Consider the following 17,482-nt stretch of genomic DNA (forward strand, 5'->3'; position numbering starts at 1 on the left):
TTGCTTTGGAATGACGCAATTGTGATTTGCTCAGTTGCAGTCAGATCCGACGAGTTTGAAGCTAGAAAAGTTCAAATATAGCAAACAGCGATCACGATTCGGTGAAGTTAAGCCCAGATCTAGCGGAGTTTGCATCGGTAATGCTTAGATCTGTTTCAAAGTTCGTAATTCATGCTTTTGCTTCGATCCGGAATCATGATAGGGGGTGACAACTCTAATACGGTTAAGAACGTCCAGCAAGTGAAACTTGATGAGTTGATGAACATGATCGAAGCTCTCCGGAGAGAAAATGCGGATCTAAGGAATGAAATGCAGCGTCAGGAAGCTCCAGTAATTCCACGACCACTCCCGGTAGGAGAAGAAGGTGCACGTACCGATGCAGCACATCACGGTGAGGAGGTTGAAAACAATCTAGTAGATCCTCACCGCGAGGAAATCCGGCGAGACGGTTTGCCGTCAAATCTTCGTCGTATGGATGATCGTGAAGGATCGACTCACATGGATCCACGGCGTGAGCAGATCAGGCGAAACGAAGCAATGACTTTTGATCCACATCAAGAAATGCTCAGCCGAGGTGAAGCAACAGAGTTGATTCGTCAGAAAGCTATGCCTCCATGGCGCAAGGACTTCGTTGAGGATAGATCATTCGATCCGACCTGTCGGCCTTCCATGACGACGTTCGACTATCACAGCTCAGAGAGGAGATCAGTAGACCAGAGAGCTGCCGCGGGGTTCCAGAAGGAAAATGAAGCACTCCGTTCAGCAGCTCGAACGGTGGATTCACCGTTCACCGATGAGATTCTGAATGCTCCGAGTCCAAGGAAATTTTCCATGCCCGTTTTTATTCTATTCGACGGAACGATTGATCCGGTCGATCATGTGTATCACATCCAGCTGAAAATGGCTCTAAACACTGAGAATGATTCTTTGATGTGAAAGTGCTTTCCTATGAGTCTGGCCGGACCAGCTCTGAATTGGTTCAAGAACCTGCCGAGGGGTTCGGTGGATAGTTTCCGAAGCCTGTGCGATCGGTTCATAAGCCAATACTATGGAAACAAGCGTCCAGCGAAAGATATTTCGAGCTTATTCACAATGAAGCAACACGCTGAAGAGCGTCTCCAGGCTTTCCTAACCAGGTTTAACCTTACCAAGAGCATGGTTATTGAATGTCACCCTTCAACAGCAGTTCAAGCATTCATACTGGCCATAAATCGTGGCACCCCGTTCCACACAAGCTTGGTGGTCAACACGCCGAGGACTATGGATGAACTTAATGAAAGAGCCGATGGATTTGTGCGCTTGGAAGAAGAAGAGGCGGCAAACGCTCGGAAGACATCCGTTATATCCACGGAAGAAAAGACCAAAGCAAAGATCAGGCAAAAACAGGTCCAACCGCAACGCTCCTCGTGGAAATCCGAGAAGAGGCCCAGAGAGGAAGAGCTGATTACTCCATTGAAAGTTACCCTAGCAAGACTGTACCAAGAAAATAAAGATAAGTTCCGACCTCCTTTACCAATCAGACAACCTCTCGAATAGAGGGATCAGTCTAAATACTGTGCATTTCATTCTGATTTTGGCCACCAAACTAACGAATGCAAGAACCTAAGGAGACAGGTAGAGATACTGATAGCCAGAGGGGAGTTCGCAAGTTATATTCAAGGACCAGCGGTGGAGCAGAACCGGCCAATGGAGCATGTGAAGAAGAATCAGAAGTCGAATTCTCACAACACGCAACCAATTCGAGTAATTAATGCAATTCACGGTCGGCCAGAACCTGCTGAGGAATCAGATGAACTGCTTCGAACACGCCTTCGTCAGGCATGGATGAAGAAAAGGATAGGCAGTGTAAACACTCTGCACCAGCAGAGCGCATCAACGCAGATAAAGTTTGACATAACAGACTTGTTGCATGTTCAGATTCCTCATGAGGACCCGTTGGTCGTAAGTTTGACAGTGGCCAAATGATTGGTGCGAAGAGTTCTAATTAACCCTGGAAGTAGTGCGAACATCATGCCAAGAGATACATTCGATCGGCTCGAGATCAAACAGGATCAGCTGAAATCCACCGGGAATCCACTATTAGGGTTTGATGGAAAGCGAATGGAGCCCGTTGGTACGGTGGAGGTAGCGGTACATGCTGCCGATAGGGTTTTGATGGAAACCTTTGTAGTTGTTGAAATTCATCCCTCTTACAATCTTCTGATGGGCAGAGGGTGGATCCACAGAGTTCGAGGTGTTCCTTCCACTCTGCATCAGGTAATGAGATGTCTGGCACCGGACAGAACCAAAGTGATTGACATTCATGGAGACCAAGTTGCAGCAAAAGAATGTTACTCTGTAACGATAAAACATGCCAGAAAGGGGAAAGCTCTCATTCGTTCAGTAAGTCCGAGATAGCAATTACAGGAGCCTCCCTCCAAGCAGAATGGAGAGGAGGAACCAGTAGGCTTGACTGAAGAACCCCTGCTTGATGTGCAGATCGATCAGTTCCGACCAAAACGAACAACCAGAGTAGGGGAGCGACTCGTTGAAGAGGAAAAGCAGGAATTAGTTGATTTTTTATCTCAAAACGCAGATGTGTTCACATGGAGTCACCTAGACATGCCCAGGATCGATCCTTCGGTATCCTATCATTCCTTGAATGTTAACCCCAATGCAAAACCTGTAAAGTAGAAGTAGCGACGGTTTGCCCCCGAGCGCAACCGAATTATTGCCGAGGAAGTTGATAAGCTGCTTGATGTGGGGTTTGTAAGAGAAGTGTACTACCCGACTAGCTATCGAATGTGGTCGTTGTGCAAAAGAAAAATGGGAAATGGCACGTATGCATTGATTTTACCAATTTGAACAAAGCTTGTCCGAAAGATAGCTTCCCGCTGGCAAAGATTGATCAGATGGTGGATGCAACTACTGGATATGAACGCTTGACCTTTTTAGATGCTTATTCGGGTTATAATCAGATCCCAATGGACCCCGCTGATGAAGAAAAAACTTCTTTCGTTACTGAACGCGGGACGTATTGCTACAAAGTTATGCCGTTCGGACTAAAGAACGCCGGGGCAACTTACCAAAGATTTATTAGCAAGATTTTTAAGGAACAAATAGGGAAGACAGTGGAGGCTTACACTGATGATATGGTGGTCAAAAGTAAGAAGAAAGCTGATCATGTGCAGCATCTTTGAGGCGTGTTTGATGTTTTGCGGCGATATGGAATGAAGCTCAATCCGACCAAGTGCTCGTTCGGTGTAAGTTCAGGCCAATTCCTAGGGCACGTGGTTAATCTCAGAGGCATCGAGGCAAGCCCTGCCCAAGCAGATGCTCTGACTAAGAATGCCGAGCAGACGACAATCAAAGAAGTGCAAACACTTACGGGACGGATTGCTGCACTGAGCCGTTTCATTTCCAAATTGTCAGATCGATGCAAACCATTTTTTGACACAATCCAGAGCCACGGCAGGCAGGTTTGGGGAGATGAATAACGCCTAGCATTAACTGCTCTGAAAAAATATATGCAAAACCTTCCGGTACTGTCAGCTCCAAAATCAGGCGAAAAACTGTTTTTGTATCTCGGAGTGTCCAGCATCGCGACAAGTGGCGTTCTGGTCCGCTACGTAAAAGGGAAGCAATATCCAGTGTTCTATGTTAGCAAGACAATGACTGAGACCGAAAGACGTTATTCAAAAGCAAAGCGGGTGATACTCTCGCTAGTGCATACGAAAAGAAAGCTCAAGCATTATTTTGAATCCCATCCTATTATCGTTCTAACCACTTTCCCTATCAGAATAATCCTGCATAAACCAGATCTCTCCGGAAGAATGACGAAGTGGGCTATAGAGTTAAGCTCATTTGATATCACATACGAACCTAGAACAGCAGTCAAAGGGCAGGCGGTGGCAGATTTTTTACTAGAATGTGATTCAGAAGACGTGGAGGAGGATCTTTGAAAGTGCTTATGGAAACTCTTCGTTGATGAATCCTCAAATCAGATGGGTGCAGGCATTGGGATCAAACTGCAGACGCCAGAAGGTACAGCCTTAAGCCAAGCGCTTCGGCTTGAATTCGCAGCCACGAACAATGAGGCAGAGTATGAAGCGTTGCTGGCAGGAATAAAGCTTGCCAAAGAACTTAAGGTCAGGAATTTAAATGTTTTTAGTGACTCACAGTTAGTCGTTCGGCAGGTGAGGGGTGAGTATGAAACCAAGGATGAAACGATGGAAGCATATCGTTCTGCTGTTATGCGGGAGGCGAAGAATTTTGAAAAAATTGAATTCATTCAAATTCCAAGGGAGTATAACGAAGATGCTGACAGGCTAGCATGTAGCGCATTGGGTTCTGGAGAAACATTGGCAAGGTTGGTTCCAGTGGGAATATTAAATCAGCCATCCATTTTCGAAGAACCTTCAGGCTCGGATCTTTGGCAAGTGAATGTTATTCCATATGAGCCAAGTTGGATTGATCCGATTATAACTTACATCCGAGATGGTACTCTGCCTGAACAAAGAAATAAGGCTAGGAAAATCAAAGCGAATGCTGCAAAGTACGCCGTAGTGCATAACCAATTATACAGAATATCTTTTTCCGGACCGTACCTAAAGTGTGTTACCCCCACAGAGGCTCGGCAAATATTACGAGCTATTCATGAAGGCGTATGTAGAAACCACTCAGGGGGGAGATCATTAGCACACAAGGCAATGGCTCAAGGGTACTTCTGGCCAAACATGTCGCGAGATTCGGAAGAATTGTCCAGAAGGTGCGATAAGTGCCAAAGGTTCGGACCACTGATTCACCAACCGCTTGAAGACTTGCATGTAATGGCCACACCATGGCCTTTTCGCACAATGGGGGATGGACGTAGTTGGTCCTCTACCAACTGCCAGAGCTCAGAACAAGTATGTGTTACTGGCTACAGACTACTTTACTAAGTGGGTGGAAGCAGAGCCATATCCGAGCGTTACTCAAACTCATGTGAAACGATTCATTTGGAGTAATATTATTTGCCGGTTTGGTGTTCCGAGGTCAATCGTCATGGATAATGGTACCAACCTTGACAGTAAGCAAGTAAGAGAGCTGTTGGAGGAGTATGGAATTAATCAAAAGCAGGCAGCAGTAAGTCACCCACAGGCCAATGGACAAGCGGAAATTACAAACAGAACAATCTTTACTTGTATCAAGAAGAAACTAGAGGAAAGGAAAGGAAGGTGGTTAGATGAACTGCCGAACGTCTTATGGGCCTACAGAACGACCCCTAGACGACCGACCGGAGAAAGCCCATTCACCATGGCGTATGGAACCGAGGCAGTTATACCAGTCGAGCACTTGGTTCCGACTGTTCGAAGCTTGGCATGGAACCGTGAGTATAATGACAGTATGCTAAGGTTTAACCTCGATTTGCTGGAAGAAAAAAGAGACGCAGCAGCGGTAAGGCTCGCATCTTACCAGCAGACGCTTGCGAACAGTTATAATAGGAAAGTAAAGCACAGAGACTTTAGGCCAGGTGACCTGGTTCTGAAAAAGAAGGTAGGGATAGTCAAAAAGATGATGCCACCATGGGAAGGCCCATACAGAATTGCAGAGGCCATAGGGAAAGGCGCATATACCTTAGAAACCATAGCCGGAAGGCTGGTTAACAAGCCTTGGAATGCTACTTCTCTAAAGAGGTATTATTAATAAAAAGTTGAGATTCAGTACTGAATTTTGTTTATTTTAAATTGAAAGCAGTTGAATGTATAAGTTTCTGAGATTTATAAGGATTGCACTCCTCTTTAAAATCTTAAGCGAATAAGTGGCAGCTGGCACTATGAGCCGAACGTCAAACACTTGCTAAGAAAAGTAAAAGGCCAAGTGGCAAGTGGCATTCTAGCCAAGCGCCAGGCACCTAAGCAAATAAGTGGGAGCTGGCACTATGAGCCGAACGCCAAACACTTGCTAAGAAAAATAAAAGGTCAAGTGGCAAGTGGCATTCTAGCCAAGCGCTAGGCACCTAAGCAAATAAGTGGGAGCTGGCACTATGAGCCGAACGCCAAACACTTGCATTTTAGCCAAGCGCCAGACACCTAAGCAAAAAAGTGGCAGCTGGCACTATGAGCCGAACGCCAAACACTTGCTAAGAAAAATAGAGGGCCAAGTGGCAAGAGGCATTCCAGCCGAGCGCCAGGCACCTATGCAAAGTAAGTGGCAGCTGGCACTATGAGCCGAACGCCAAACACTTGCTAAAGAAAATTAGAGGGCCAAGTGGCAAGTGGCATTCTAGCCGAACGCCAGGTGCCTGAGCAAAGTAAGCGGCAGTTGGCACAATGAGCCGAACGCCAAACACTTGCCCAAAAAAAAAAAAAAAAAAAAAAAAAAAAAAGAAAGGAAGTTGATACAAAAAGTTTAATCAGAAGTCGGCCATCTCATTAATAAGGTTCAGAGGGTTACAAAAAATGAGGTTTAAAGATGGCAAATATACCAAAGTCAGTACATTAAAAAAAAAAAAAAAAAGTTCTAACTAAGAGGCGTTTGCTTCGTCGGCCTCTTGATGATGTTGGGCTACCTCCTCATTGTTGGTGGTGTCGCCATCCTCACGAGGTGGAGAGTCGAGGTGAATGACAGAATTGTTCTGTTGAGTCCTACCCTCAACAGCGTTGGAAGAATCATTCTGCTGAGGGTTATCTTCAGCAGTAACGGCAGATGGAGTCAGAGTGGACAGAGGAAGAATGTCCAAAGTCAGAGCGGCAGGAGGAGTAGGAGTGATCCGAGAAGACGCAATCTCCTGACATTCATCAAATATGCCCTCGGCAGCGGTGGAGTCTGGATCGGTATAAACACCAGGAGGATCAATATCCAGGTCCTTATCAACATCATCAGGGGTAGATCCAATCTGACCCTCATCAGGGATGCGATCGGCGTAACCCTCTCGAAACCCCTGAGCATATCTGAGGGCTCCAACTCTAGAGAACCAAGCATGCAGAGCCAGTATACCACCATTTACCCTGCTGATGGTATCAAGTAAAGCGTTGCGCTCGTCCAAGGCCCTTTTCTCAAAGACCATCCGAGCGGATTGCTCATCATTCAGAAGGCGTAGCAGTTCTTCCTTCTCGGCCCTAAGGGATTCCCGCTCGGTCTGCCAGACGCTCTTTTCAAGCTGCAGAGCATTCCTCTCATCCTGAAGAGAGTCAGTCTCCTTCCTCAGCGAATCCCTCTCTTTTTCAGTTTTACCAAGTTGAACCATCAACCCGGTCTTCTGAGCAGCTAAATTATCGTTCTCCTTGTTCGCTGCGCTAAGGCTGTCAGAAAGCGCGCGGACCTTGGCATTCACATGCTCAACTTGTTTCTGCATAGCCATCATCCCGTACAAGGTCTGTAGAGATATACAGGACAATTGGTTAAGCCGAGCAGATGGTTAGAAGAAAATAAGTGTCAAGAGTATGTAAAGATTTATTGACTAAGGGGTAGAAGTTACCTCCATGGCGGACAAGGGGAATCGGCTGAACACCTCCCTCTGAGACAGACCTTTGGCTACCTCGATGTCCTTGGGAGTCCACATACTCCTGTAGTAAGCCATTGCGGTCTAACCATCTTTGAACATGGTCTCGGTCGGTTTCACAGACGATCCGTCTGTTCGAATGAAGCGAGGGCTCCATGGCGCCGTTCCTGAAGCGGAGGCATGCCCAGAAGGGGTGGGGGGCCTAACTTAAGGAGGTCTCGCCAGGGATATCACGTTCGGCCCAGAGGGCCTAACCCTCTGCGACAAGGGAACGTCATCTATGCTGAGGGCACTGTCAAGTTGATGCATTTTTCCTCTGGCCTTTTCCCGTGCGGAAGCACTAGTAGAACCAGGAGGATTGTTGACAGAAGGGGTAACGTTCGGACTGGCAGTCGCCGTGTTAGCGACCGGGTCAGCAGCCGTCACGGATGGTGTAATACCCCCGGATTTCTGGATGCGGGTTGGCCAAGCCCACGCCCGACTACCCGAGGATATCAAACAAATTAGTAATAATCGAACACAGAATATAATTAAGATAAACATGAGTAAATAAAATTCGCTGGAAAGAAACTAAATGAAAATCCTTTATTGAAAACTTCAGAATAAATCTTATAAATAAGAACTAGTTTGTTACATCCAACTTCTCCATTTATAATACAACTCGGGAATCCATCTGGTGGACCCCTAATCAAAAGCCAATACTAGAAAGCGAACAACTAAAAAGAAGTCCACTGCTAAACCATGAAGAACCTCCTACATCGTCGGTAGAATGAGTAGTCGTCTCTGCTCAGCATGAACAAGATCTAAGACTTGGAATCGTCCGTTACCAGAAAAATAATAGTGGGTCAGGCCCACGAACAAGTTCTATCCTAACTACAATCTAAGTAGATACTCGATACGCATATACATCCTAAGCAGTTCAACAATAGCTAATAGTCCTTACATAAGTATATTCACACTACAGGACTCTCACTAGACTATGGAGGGGGTCTCAACCTGAATAGAAGGTAACATGCAATACGCACCTGAGTGGGCATGACTACCTAAGCCTAACAGGGTATACCTCAACCAACATAGCTAGCTACGCATCCTACTGCATATACGCACCCTAACCGTCGACTGTGAGACTCAAACTCAGATTGCGGTACCATAATTTATATATATATAAATTCTCATCCAAACCAATGTAGTGCCGCTCAACTGTTCGTCGCTCAAGACACCACATTTAATCAGGATTTTAAACGTTTTAGTTAAAACCCTATCCTTCCTAATACAGAAATATAAACAACCATCCAGTATGTCGTTCAACTGTTTTAGTTGACAGGACACGAAACCATGTAGGATTTAACTGTTTTAGTTAATCCATTCCGTATGTATGAATGGGTTGGAATTAGCGTTTTGATCTAATTCGTCCCTCCGTATCCCACTGTCCTATACCGGTGTATACCATGCAAATGATCCGTAATGATGCAACATTTTGAGCAGTTCATCAAAGAAAGTCCACATAATCCATATAGTTGATAATACAGAATTTAAACAGTTTATCCACTAACAATCCAGAATCCATCCATCTACCAACGAGACAAAGTTTACTAAATCATCAAGTTCAAATCCAGCATTCATCCCGTTAATTGACAGAAAATATATATATATAATGCTTCAATTAATTCTAGTCTGACATCCAATTAAATTGACAACACAGGTAATAAATGCAATTATCAGCTATATAACCTATCCTGCAGTAATCCAACATTCACAGTTGACCATACAAATAATAAATGTAATTATCCACTCTATAGTATATCCAACAAGTCCATGGTCACTCAATAAATTGTAAATATGAATTGCTTCACATTATGCATGACAAAAGCTTGTTAATTAGCAAACTTATTTAGCCCTACCTCAACCAGTACCATAGTTTTTAATACATATTAAATATATATAAACCTTAAATGAATCCAAATAAACATGATAGATTTGTTTTACAAACTTGCATACTTATCCTATACTACTCCACCATTGTCCAAGTGTGAACAATACACTCAATGTAAATGCACACCTTCCATCCCTTACAGGTATGTAATTCATTCTGTAGTCCTACATGCCTATAATCCATCACAGAAATCTGAACAGAGCCTAACTCCATTCCCAAATAAACTGCTACAACTAAGGCTGTGTGGTTTAGATCCTAAGTCCCAAAATAGTTTACTAGTTTGCTTAGAATTTCTTTATTGTTCCAAACAACATTACTGGTTGATTGAATACGAATTAATGAGCCCTCTAAAGACCTAAATTAATCCCACTCATCAACCCGAAATCCTATTTACAGCTCCTAAACACCTCCGCCATAACAAAACCAGCCCCAGAACTCTCAAAAACTCACAAAACTGGAAACACACGAGGAGAGCAGGCTCCTACAAGGTGGAGCCGCCTCCACCAATGCTTGAGCCGGCTCCAGACCATGGTAGAGCCGGCTCCACACCATGTAGAGCCGGCTCCATGGTCTTTTGGAGCTGCCTCCAGTTCTCCCTCTCCTTTATTTGTTTGCTTCTTTTCCATTTGCCTGCACTACTTCCGTCCTTCTGTGTTACAGCTTTTAACACCCTTGTTTGTGTTCAAAACCACCCAGAGGAAACCCATCTAACCCCTTCTACCATTAATTAACAGTAATTTAAAAGAACAATTGCACAGTTAAATCCAAAACAAATAGTTCGTAACAAGTTCCAGCACATACTGTTATAAGGAGTTCTAAACATGCAGAGTCAGTTTTAAATTTCATTTAACGATTTCCTGGAACTACTTAGGCATGCAAAGAACACAAGTAAAAGGGAAAGAGATGAGGTTAGAACTTGCCTTTAGCTTTTTTCCGTCTCAATTCTCCGGCGACACCTTTGTTTATCTCTTTGTTTCCTCCCAACTGCTCCAAAACTTCTCACCACCTTATTGTGTCGTAATGGTATTCTAAAACCCTAGGCAAACCCCTTAGATGAGTATATATAGGCAAACTAACCCTAGGCTCACATAAAACCCTAATATAACTCACTCGGCCCATAAACAAAAACCTACAATTAAATTCCATTTAATAAAACAATAATAAATCAATTAAATCAAATTATCCAATTAAGTCAATTAATGCAAATAATGTTAAATAATTCAACTAAGGCAATTAAACCAAAATAATAAACGCAAATAAATAATTAACAAATAAATCAATTAATACACACAAATAAACAATTTGCCACATAAGCATTTATTCATAAAATTAATAAATAAAATAAAAATGCACATAAAATAACATTTAAATTCCAATTTTATCCCTTTTTAAAGTAGGGGTATTACAGATGGATCGGTGGAAGGAGTGGTATCAGAAAGGGTAGCGGAGAAAGATGCTGAAGCCGGTGAAGAATTTGATGCATGGGTGATAGCAGGCCTAGGGGCAGTTTTCTTCCTGCCGAAGGAAAGGATCTGGAGTTAGCTCATTGTCCTGCCGAGGACTGAAATATCAAAGAGATTGTCTGAGGTGAGAAGGTCCGAGCAGGAGGGAACGTTAGTCAGAACGTACCGCTTCAAGTAGTTATCCCTATCCCTGCACACACTGTAACTCAAATCATCACAAGGAATGCCTAAGGAATAGCACAAGAAAGTACAAAAATGAGGAATGCAAATCTCGTAAGGACAGTCGCTCTTATGGTTTTTATATTTCTTGTAAAAAGAGACAGAGCACTCTCCAAAAGCGCTCGGGATAGGGAAATCCTCCGCAGTTGGAGAGAACCAGGCTCCCCTAACCCCAATAATGTTTTTCCTCCAACCCTTCTCGGATTTGATCTTATCTGTGCAGATGGACCTCTTCTCAATGGGGAAAAAGTGGTAAAACGGTTCGTCAGTTCTGATCTTGCTGACCTTGTAATAGAGGAGAAGATCTACGAGGTCCAGATCCAGACCTCTGTCACGAATCAGGAGTAGCATAACGGATAAAATCCTAAGGAAATTGGGGTTTGCTTGTAAAGGGGAAAGATTTAGCTTGTTAAAAACATAGCAAAAGAAAGGATGTAAAGGAAATCTAAGGAGATTGAGGTGGAGGAGTGAAAACAGGGCCTCGCCGGGAAGAAGGCCAGCACCGGTTCTAATATTTACTTCTCGGGGGCAGTTTCTAATTTCTACATCGTCAGGAAGGTGAAGTTTCATGCGAAGGACGTCTAGATCTACTGTCGTGGTGAGAGTGGATGAGGATTCCGGGGAGGAGAAAGAAGTCTTCCAAAAGAAAAATGCAAATGAAACTAACCTTAGAGAGTGCAAACGGCAGAAAGTATTACAAAGCCACTGGAAGGAAGATCTTTCGCAAGAGATCGCCGGAGAGGATTCAAACAGCAAAAGGTGAGATGGAGACGGTAAAGAGGATCGATGGAGAATCAATGGAGCTTATAAAGACGAGAAGAGCCCAAGGGCCGAGGAGTCAGGAAAGCAATGAGTTGTCTTTTTGAATTTCGAAGCGCCGACCCCTGGATCTATCCATCCATTCTCCCACACGATCTCCTCGAGCCGTCAGGTCATCATTAGCAGCCACTAATAATTACCCCCTAATCAAAAAGGGGTAATTATCGGGGCAGTTGAGGATGCGGCAAGTGGCATGGGCCGGATATGGTTCGCGGGAGTGAGATCGGGTCGAATGATTGAAGTAGGATCCATGACAAAGCGCCCTGGAATGGCCAAACCTAAGGGATCCACCGAGGAAGGTCAAGCCCATTGGAAGACCAAGCCCAGAAGGAAGAGAGCTTTCGAATATAGGCCCAATGTAATTGGTTAGCAGCAATAAGGGTGATGGCCTATAAATAGACCATGACAGGTAGAAAGTGAAGGGAGAATGCTAGAGAGAGAGAGAGAAGGAGAAGAACCGAAATCTTGTACCTTCAGTGTGACTTGATTATATGATTTTAAGAGGGATATTTTGTTATTTCTTCCTAATAAGAGATTGGAGGAGCATTTTTTCTCTTAACGATAATTGTTGACGCATTTGTAATTAATTTGCTTAAATCAATCAAAGTGAGAAATAAACAATAGGCCTACATATGATGACAAGCGAAGTATTAAATGAGATTTGCTCATTTAAATTAAAAAAGCTATTATGATAAAATAGTGAAATGGTTGTATATATGATATAAAAGTCATTACAATCCTTAGTCTAAAAATTAGAATTAAATTAAAGTTTTTTAATACTATTGCTCAATACATGTATATACATAAAAAAATTTAAGTCGTACTCGTATCCAATATTTTAAAAATTTAACATGTCAACATATCTATGGCCGTATCCATACTACATAGCTAGATAGGTTCTCAAATATATGCAGCCAATGACAAAATCAAACATCACCATAATAATTAATAATATAACACAAGTAAACCAGGTCAAAATGTCACACTAAAGGCAATTAAGCTACTGTTGTCTTTCATAGCTATTCTTCTTCTCACCAGGTCTCAAAGAAACACCTCCTTATGGCTATATAGACTACGGACCGGTTTATGAACCTAGCTTGGCCGATAAGCTTTGTCATTTATACACTTAGTATTATTGTAATGGGCTCGTGTTAGCTTGTCGTGTTAAGTATAGTATATAATGTTTGGTGATTCGTGATAGCTTTGTGGTGTGATGTGTCAATTATTGTCACCCCATCTATAAGCAGCTCTTTACTTAAAATTGTGTGGCCAGTTATTTCCATTATGTCTTACAAAGCTTCAGAAGCCAGAAGTTTATTTATTTATATTTGTTATTATTGAGATGAAGGGCTTACTAAAGTATTTTTGGAATTTTTTTTTTTTTTAATGTTTGGTGATTCGTGATAGCTTTGTGGTGTGATGTGTCAATTATTGTCACCCCATCTATAAGCAGCTCTTTACTTAAAATTGTGTGGCCAGTTATTTCCATTATGTCTTACAAAGCTTCAGAAACCAGAAGTTTATTTATTTATATTTATTATTATTGAGATGAAGGGCTTACTAAAGTATTTTTGGAATTTTTTTTTTTTTGAAAGTGAAGTCGGTTTAATTGAATTCATATGGAGTATTAAAGATAAAATGACAGAGGGTGTGTGAATAAAGAAATACGCACGAAAGCAAAAAATATCAAATACAAAATAAGATCTAAGAATCAAGAATTTGTGTAGTCTAGGGATGTTTTTGTAATTTACTTTAGAAGAAAATAAGAGTGGGCCGCAATATTGGGCCTAATAAGACAACAGCCTAGCCCAGAACTAAGATATCTGGGCCTATTGGATAGAAACAAGGACAGACTACTGGGCCTCAGGCCCAAATGATCATCATCACTTTAACAGTCGCACAAAACAATAGGGTTTTAGATTGTTCTGGTTTTTCGAATCCAGAGAGAGGGTTTCATTTCAAGTGTAAGACCTCAACCAGAAAAAATGGCGTCCAATTCTGGAAGACGATTACTTCAGAGGTCAACAGAGACGGTTAGGGCATTGCTAAGTCGTAGCCAAAGAGCTCAATCAACTCCATTTAATCTCAGCGGGCTCGCACCCACCAAACCTACTCCTTCCTCTCGCCTCTCTGGTCAAAATCATTCGTTCTTCTTCTCCAGGTTCATATCTATACAGACACATATATATATGTTTAGTTGATGTGTTTATTAGTACCCATTCATTGCTTATGATCTTCTAGTATTTCTAGAGCATTATTGAATTAGTATGCTTTATATCTGCTTTGAGATTTGAATTGGGTGTTTTTGTTCATAGTTTGGGTATGTGATTAGGTGTTTCTCTGTGTGTTGTTTGTGTGAAATGGGTTTTGAAAGTTTTAAGTTTTGGCATCAGTGTGATTATTCATTATTGAAGTTAAGGTTAATGTGAGTGTGTAAATGTTGAATGAAGGCTTCCAGTGGAATTGGGTTGTGCTGAGTCTTTGATGCCTCTGCACTCAGCCACTGCTTCTGCCTTGCTAACGTCCATGTTGTCTTCAAAGGTTGGCCAATGGGGTACTCTCTCTGAAGGTAATTTCTTGAAACTATAGTGTTTTGTTTTTCTTCTTATCGTGTCCAATGGTTAAATTTGATTCTCATATGCATTTTGTAAATACATATATTTTTGTAAATACCTCTTCTGTTTCTTTTTTTGCCATATGCTTCTAGAAAGTGTGGTTTTGCATATATTAGATGGTTTCTCTGTGTTGAAAAATAGTGAAACTTTGAATGTGTTTAATAATGTAGACTTTGCTTTGGCTTTCATGGTGATCATTCCAAGAGTCTCCAGATAGAATTTAAGGCAATGTTTTTTTAGAGAGTGGCAATTGGAATAGAAACATAAAGACAGGAAAGGTAGCAAATAGCTTAGCACAGGCCTAAGCAGTTTATGTTTTAAAGTCTGAAGAGTTGAGAAAAGAAGCTAAACACAATCCAAATTTTAACATTCAGGCATAAGAAAGTAACACCAGAGAGTAAAAGCTGATCGACCTTTTACTCACCTCTTCAATCCATTTAAATTGTTGTGCTTCCTTTACTCAATTAATAGTCTATTATGACATTGCCAAGTAGCCTATGATGACATTGCCACTTGGCAATGATATAAGACTGTTGAGATGCACTAGTATTTGTCTGATGCATAACTTGTCCCACCATGCTGCATGATAGCTCTTATGATTTTCATATGAACTGATTGCGGCATGATAAATAAGCTTTTGAGTAACCATATGACGAGAAGAAACAGAGATATACAAAATTCGACATTCTGTAATGAAGGTCATGCATAATGTTTAATTGGTGTTCTTGTTGAAATATGCATTCTTTAAATGACTTATGCTGGAATTATTCCTTCTCTGATTATTCCTAATTTATGTTAGTAGGTACAAGTAGTGTCCACTGGTGTGTGGCATACTATTTTTGGGCATTGTTTGGATCTTGGGAGGAAATAGGAATAGTAAAGGAGTTTAATCACATAAAAAAACTTATAAAAAAAAACTAGGACTAGTAATGGAAAATGCTAAAAATTCCTTGGGGAAGCCTTTCTTGAGCATTTTCCATTTGTAACTTTTCTCGATATTTTCCATTAGAGTGTGTGTGTGTGAACTGAATTTGGGATAAAAAGGGGAAAAGGAAGTAGAAGAAGAACAGCACATTGAAATTGGCTGCACATTAGCAGCCTTGGGCCATGACACTGTCAGCCTTCAACGACATTGGCTGTGGCACTGTCAGCTTGGATATAATTTTCTGAGATATGAACCCAGCCTTCAGATTTCATCCTGGTAGAAATGTCTGGCCCCTTTTCTGCAGATTAAAAAGAAACGGGCTTTTGAAGACTGTGATTAGGCAAGGTTTGATACAAGAGAGATTTTTCATAGCGGTATTGAAGGGAAGTTTCTTCCATATCTTACATATGGAAAGAGAGCTTTAGGAATTATTTAGAGTCTGGGAAGGATAGGACCTCATGACCATGAGTTGAGTCAATTAGCATGTCTTTGTCATGTGAGGGAGAAGGGGATGCTCGTTGAGACCTTTGATAAAGAAGACCAAGCTTAGTGAACCCATGGAACTCTCCGAGTCTTTGGCCTTTAACTATCCCAAGCTGAGGTAGTAGAGAAGATGTCATCTTTGCTTGGTATCCACCTTATACTGTCAACAGAATTAGGAGAGGGGGGAAATCAACGTGGCAGTCTCTGTTTCTATTTTATTTTAGACCCTAAAAGTTGTGTTGTTAGTAGCACTACAATATTTATATGGTGGAGTCACACGTGCTCAATTTTTAATGGAAGATACCTCAGGTTCGGGGGTTCTTTATATGCACGAGACCTTTAATTGTAGAGTTACTGCTATTACTGTGTATAGAAAATTTTCACAAATGAATCAGGTAACATCATAGCCACGGATCGCTAAACACATTTCTGAGACAATTGGCTGAATCCCGTGGAACCATTTCATAGAAGTTAATTGATATCTTCTTTTTATAAAGCAAATCGACTTCGATTCTTGAATAATCCACATCACTTCTGCTTCTACTGTAACAAAAGATTGCTTTTCTACGTGGAAAAGGCTGTATCAATAATTATGATTTTACGTGTAGAGATCAAAAATACTTGGAAATTTTTCCAAGACATGAATAGAAAATATTTGAAAAAAATTCAAGACATGGGATTTGTTTCAATTTCATTAGCACATGTCCTGATGATGGGTTGTCTCTTGGTGATGCCTTTGTTCATCTATAAAAATCTAAGGGCTTTCACAAGATGTTTAAACAACATGATGTGGTTTTGTTTCTTGTTTGGTCACAGGATTTGCGACTCCACTATAACAGGGCCTTTCAAGTCTTCGGCATATCCTGAGATGCTGGCAAGAGTACCTTCAGAAGCTACCTCTTTTTGTCCTTTAGAATAAATCATTTGTAACTTCATAGAGAAAGGATACATAGTATTTCTAAGGAATTGTTCTTCATGATTGTTCTCTGCGTGCTCCTATAATACAATGTTTCACCAGTTTGTTTGATCTTACTCTTGAAAGAGAATAGAATTGGTTTATTTGTTTGGTTTACATTATTCGACCTATTGTCCCCTTCAGCACTTCTATTTAAGCTCTTAACCTTTAACAAATATGATCCATATAGTTGTTACTGATTGTGCCATAAAGATATCCACAATTTTCTCATATGATGGAGAGAACTTGGGAAAAGCACATTTTATAAGATTTTTCTAATTGCAGGAAAGTGGTTGAATAGAAACCCACACGGAAACAAGTCATTATCGTTCTATAACGATACAGCTCCAGGAATGTCTTAGCATCCTTGTGTTTATGGTGTATTCAGTGCTCTTTCTGATTAGTTTTTAGATTAGTTTTTCTTCCTCCTGCGTTCGATTAAGATCGTTATGTGGCATGAATTTGATTCATAATTGATGGTTATTGACATTCTTGTGACACTGGATGAATTAAGCTTGTGTCATGACATAATTTCATTTTTATATCCAACATCTTCATTGTTACTTGTCAGCAGGAAAAATAAATAAGGGGAAAATGCACACAAAGTA

General features: G+C 41.5%; 1 protein-coding gene across 1 annotated transcript; it reads left to right on the top strand.

Annotated features, from left to right (window-relative positions):
* Window positions 1–13,814: 13,814 nt before the first annotated feature.
* Window positions 13,815–16,991, top strand: LOC132315780 (protein NUCLEAR FUSION DEFECTIVE 6, mitochondrial-like). The gene is made up of 3 exons (XM_059814182.1): window positions 13,815–14,057; window positions 14,347–14,465; window positions 16,736–16,991. The coding sequence occupies exons 1-3, from the start codon at window positions 13,882–13,884 to the stop codon at window positions 16,753–16,755; spliced, it is 315 nt and encodes a 104-aa protein (XP_059670165.1). The 5' UTR covers window positions 13,815–13,881; the 3' UTR covers window positions 16,756–16,991.
* The last annotated feature ends 491 nt before the right edge of the window (window positions 16,992–17,482 follow it).

This window comes from Cornus florida, unplaced genomic scaffold (genome assembly GCF_030987335.1).
Source record: "Cornus florida cultivar Cherokee Brave unplaced genomic scaffold, ASM3098733v1 CherokeeBrave_3.0.0_Hap2_Chr07, whole genome shotgun sequence".
Lineage (NCBI taxonomy): Eukaryota > Viridiplantae > Streptophyta > Magnoliopsida > Cornales > Cornaceae > Cornus > Cornus florida.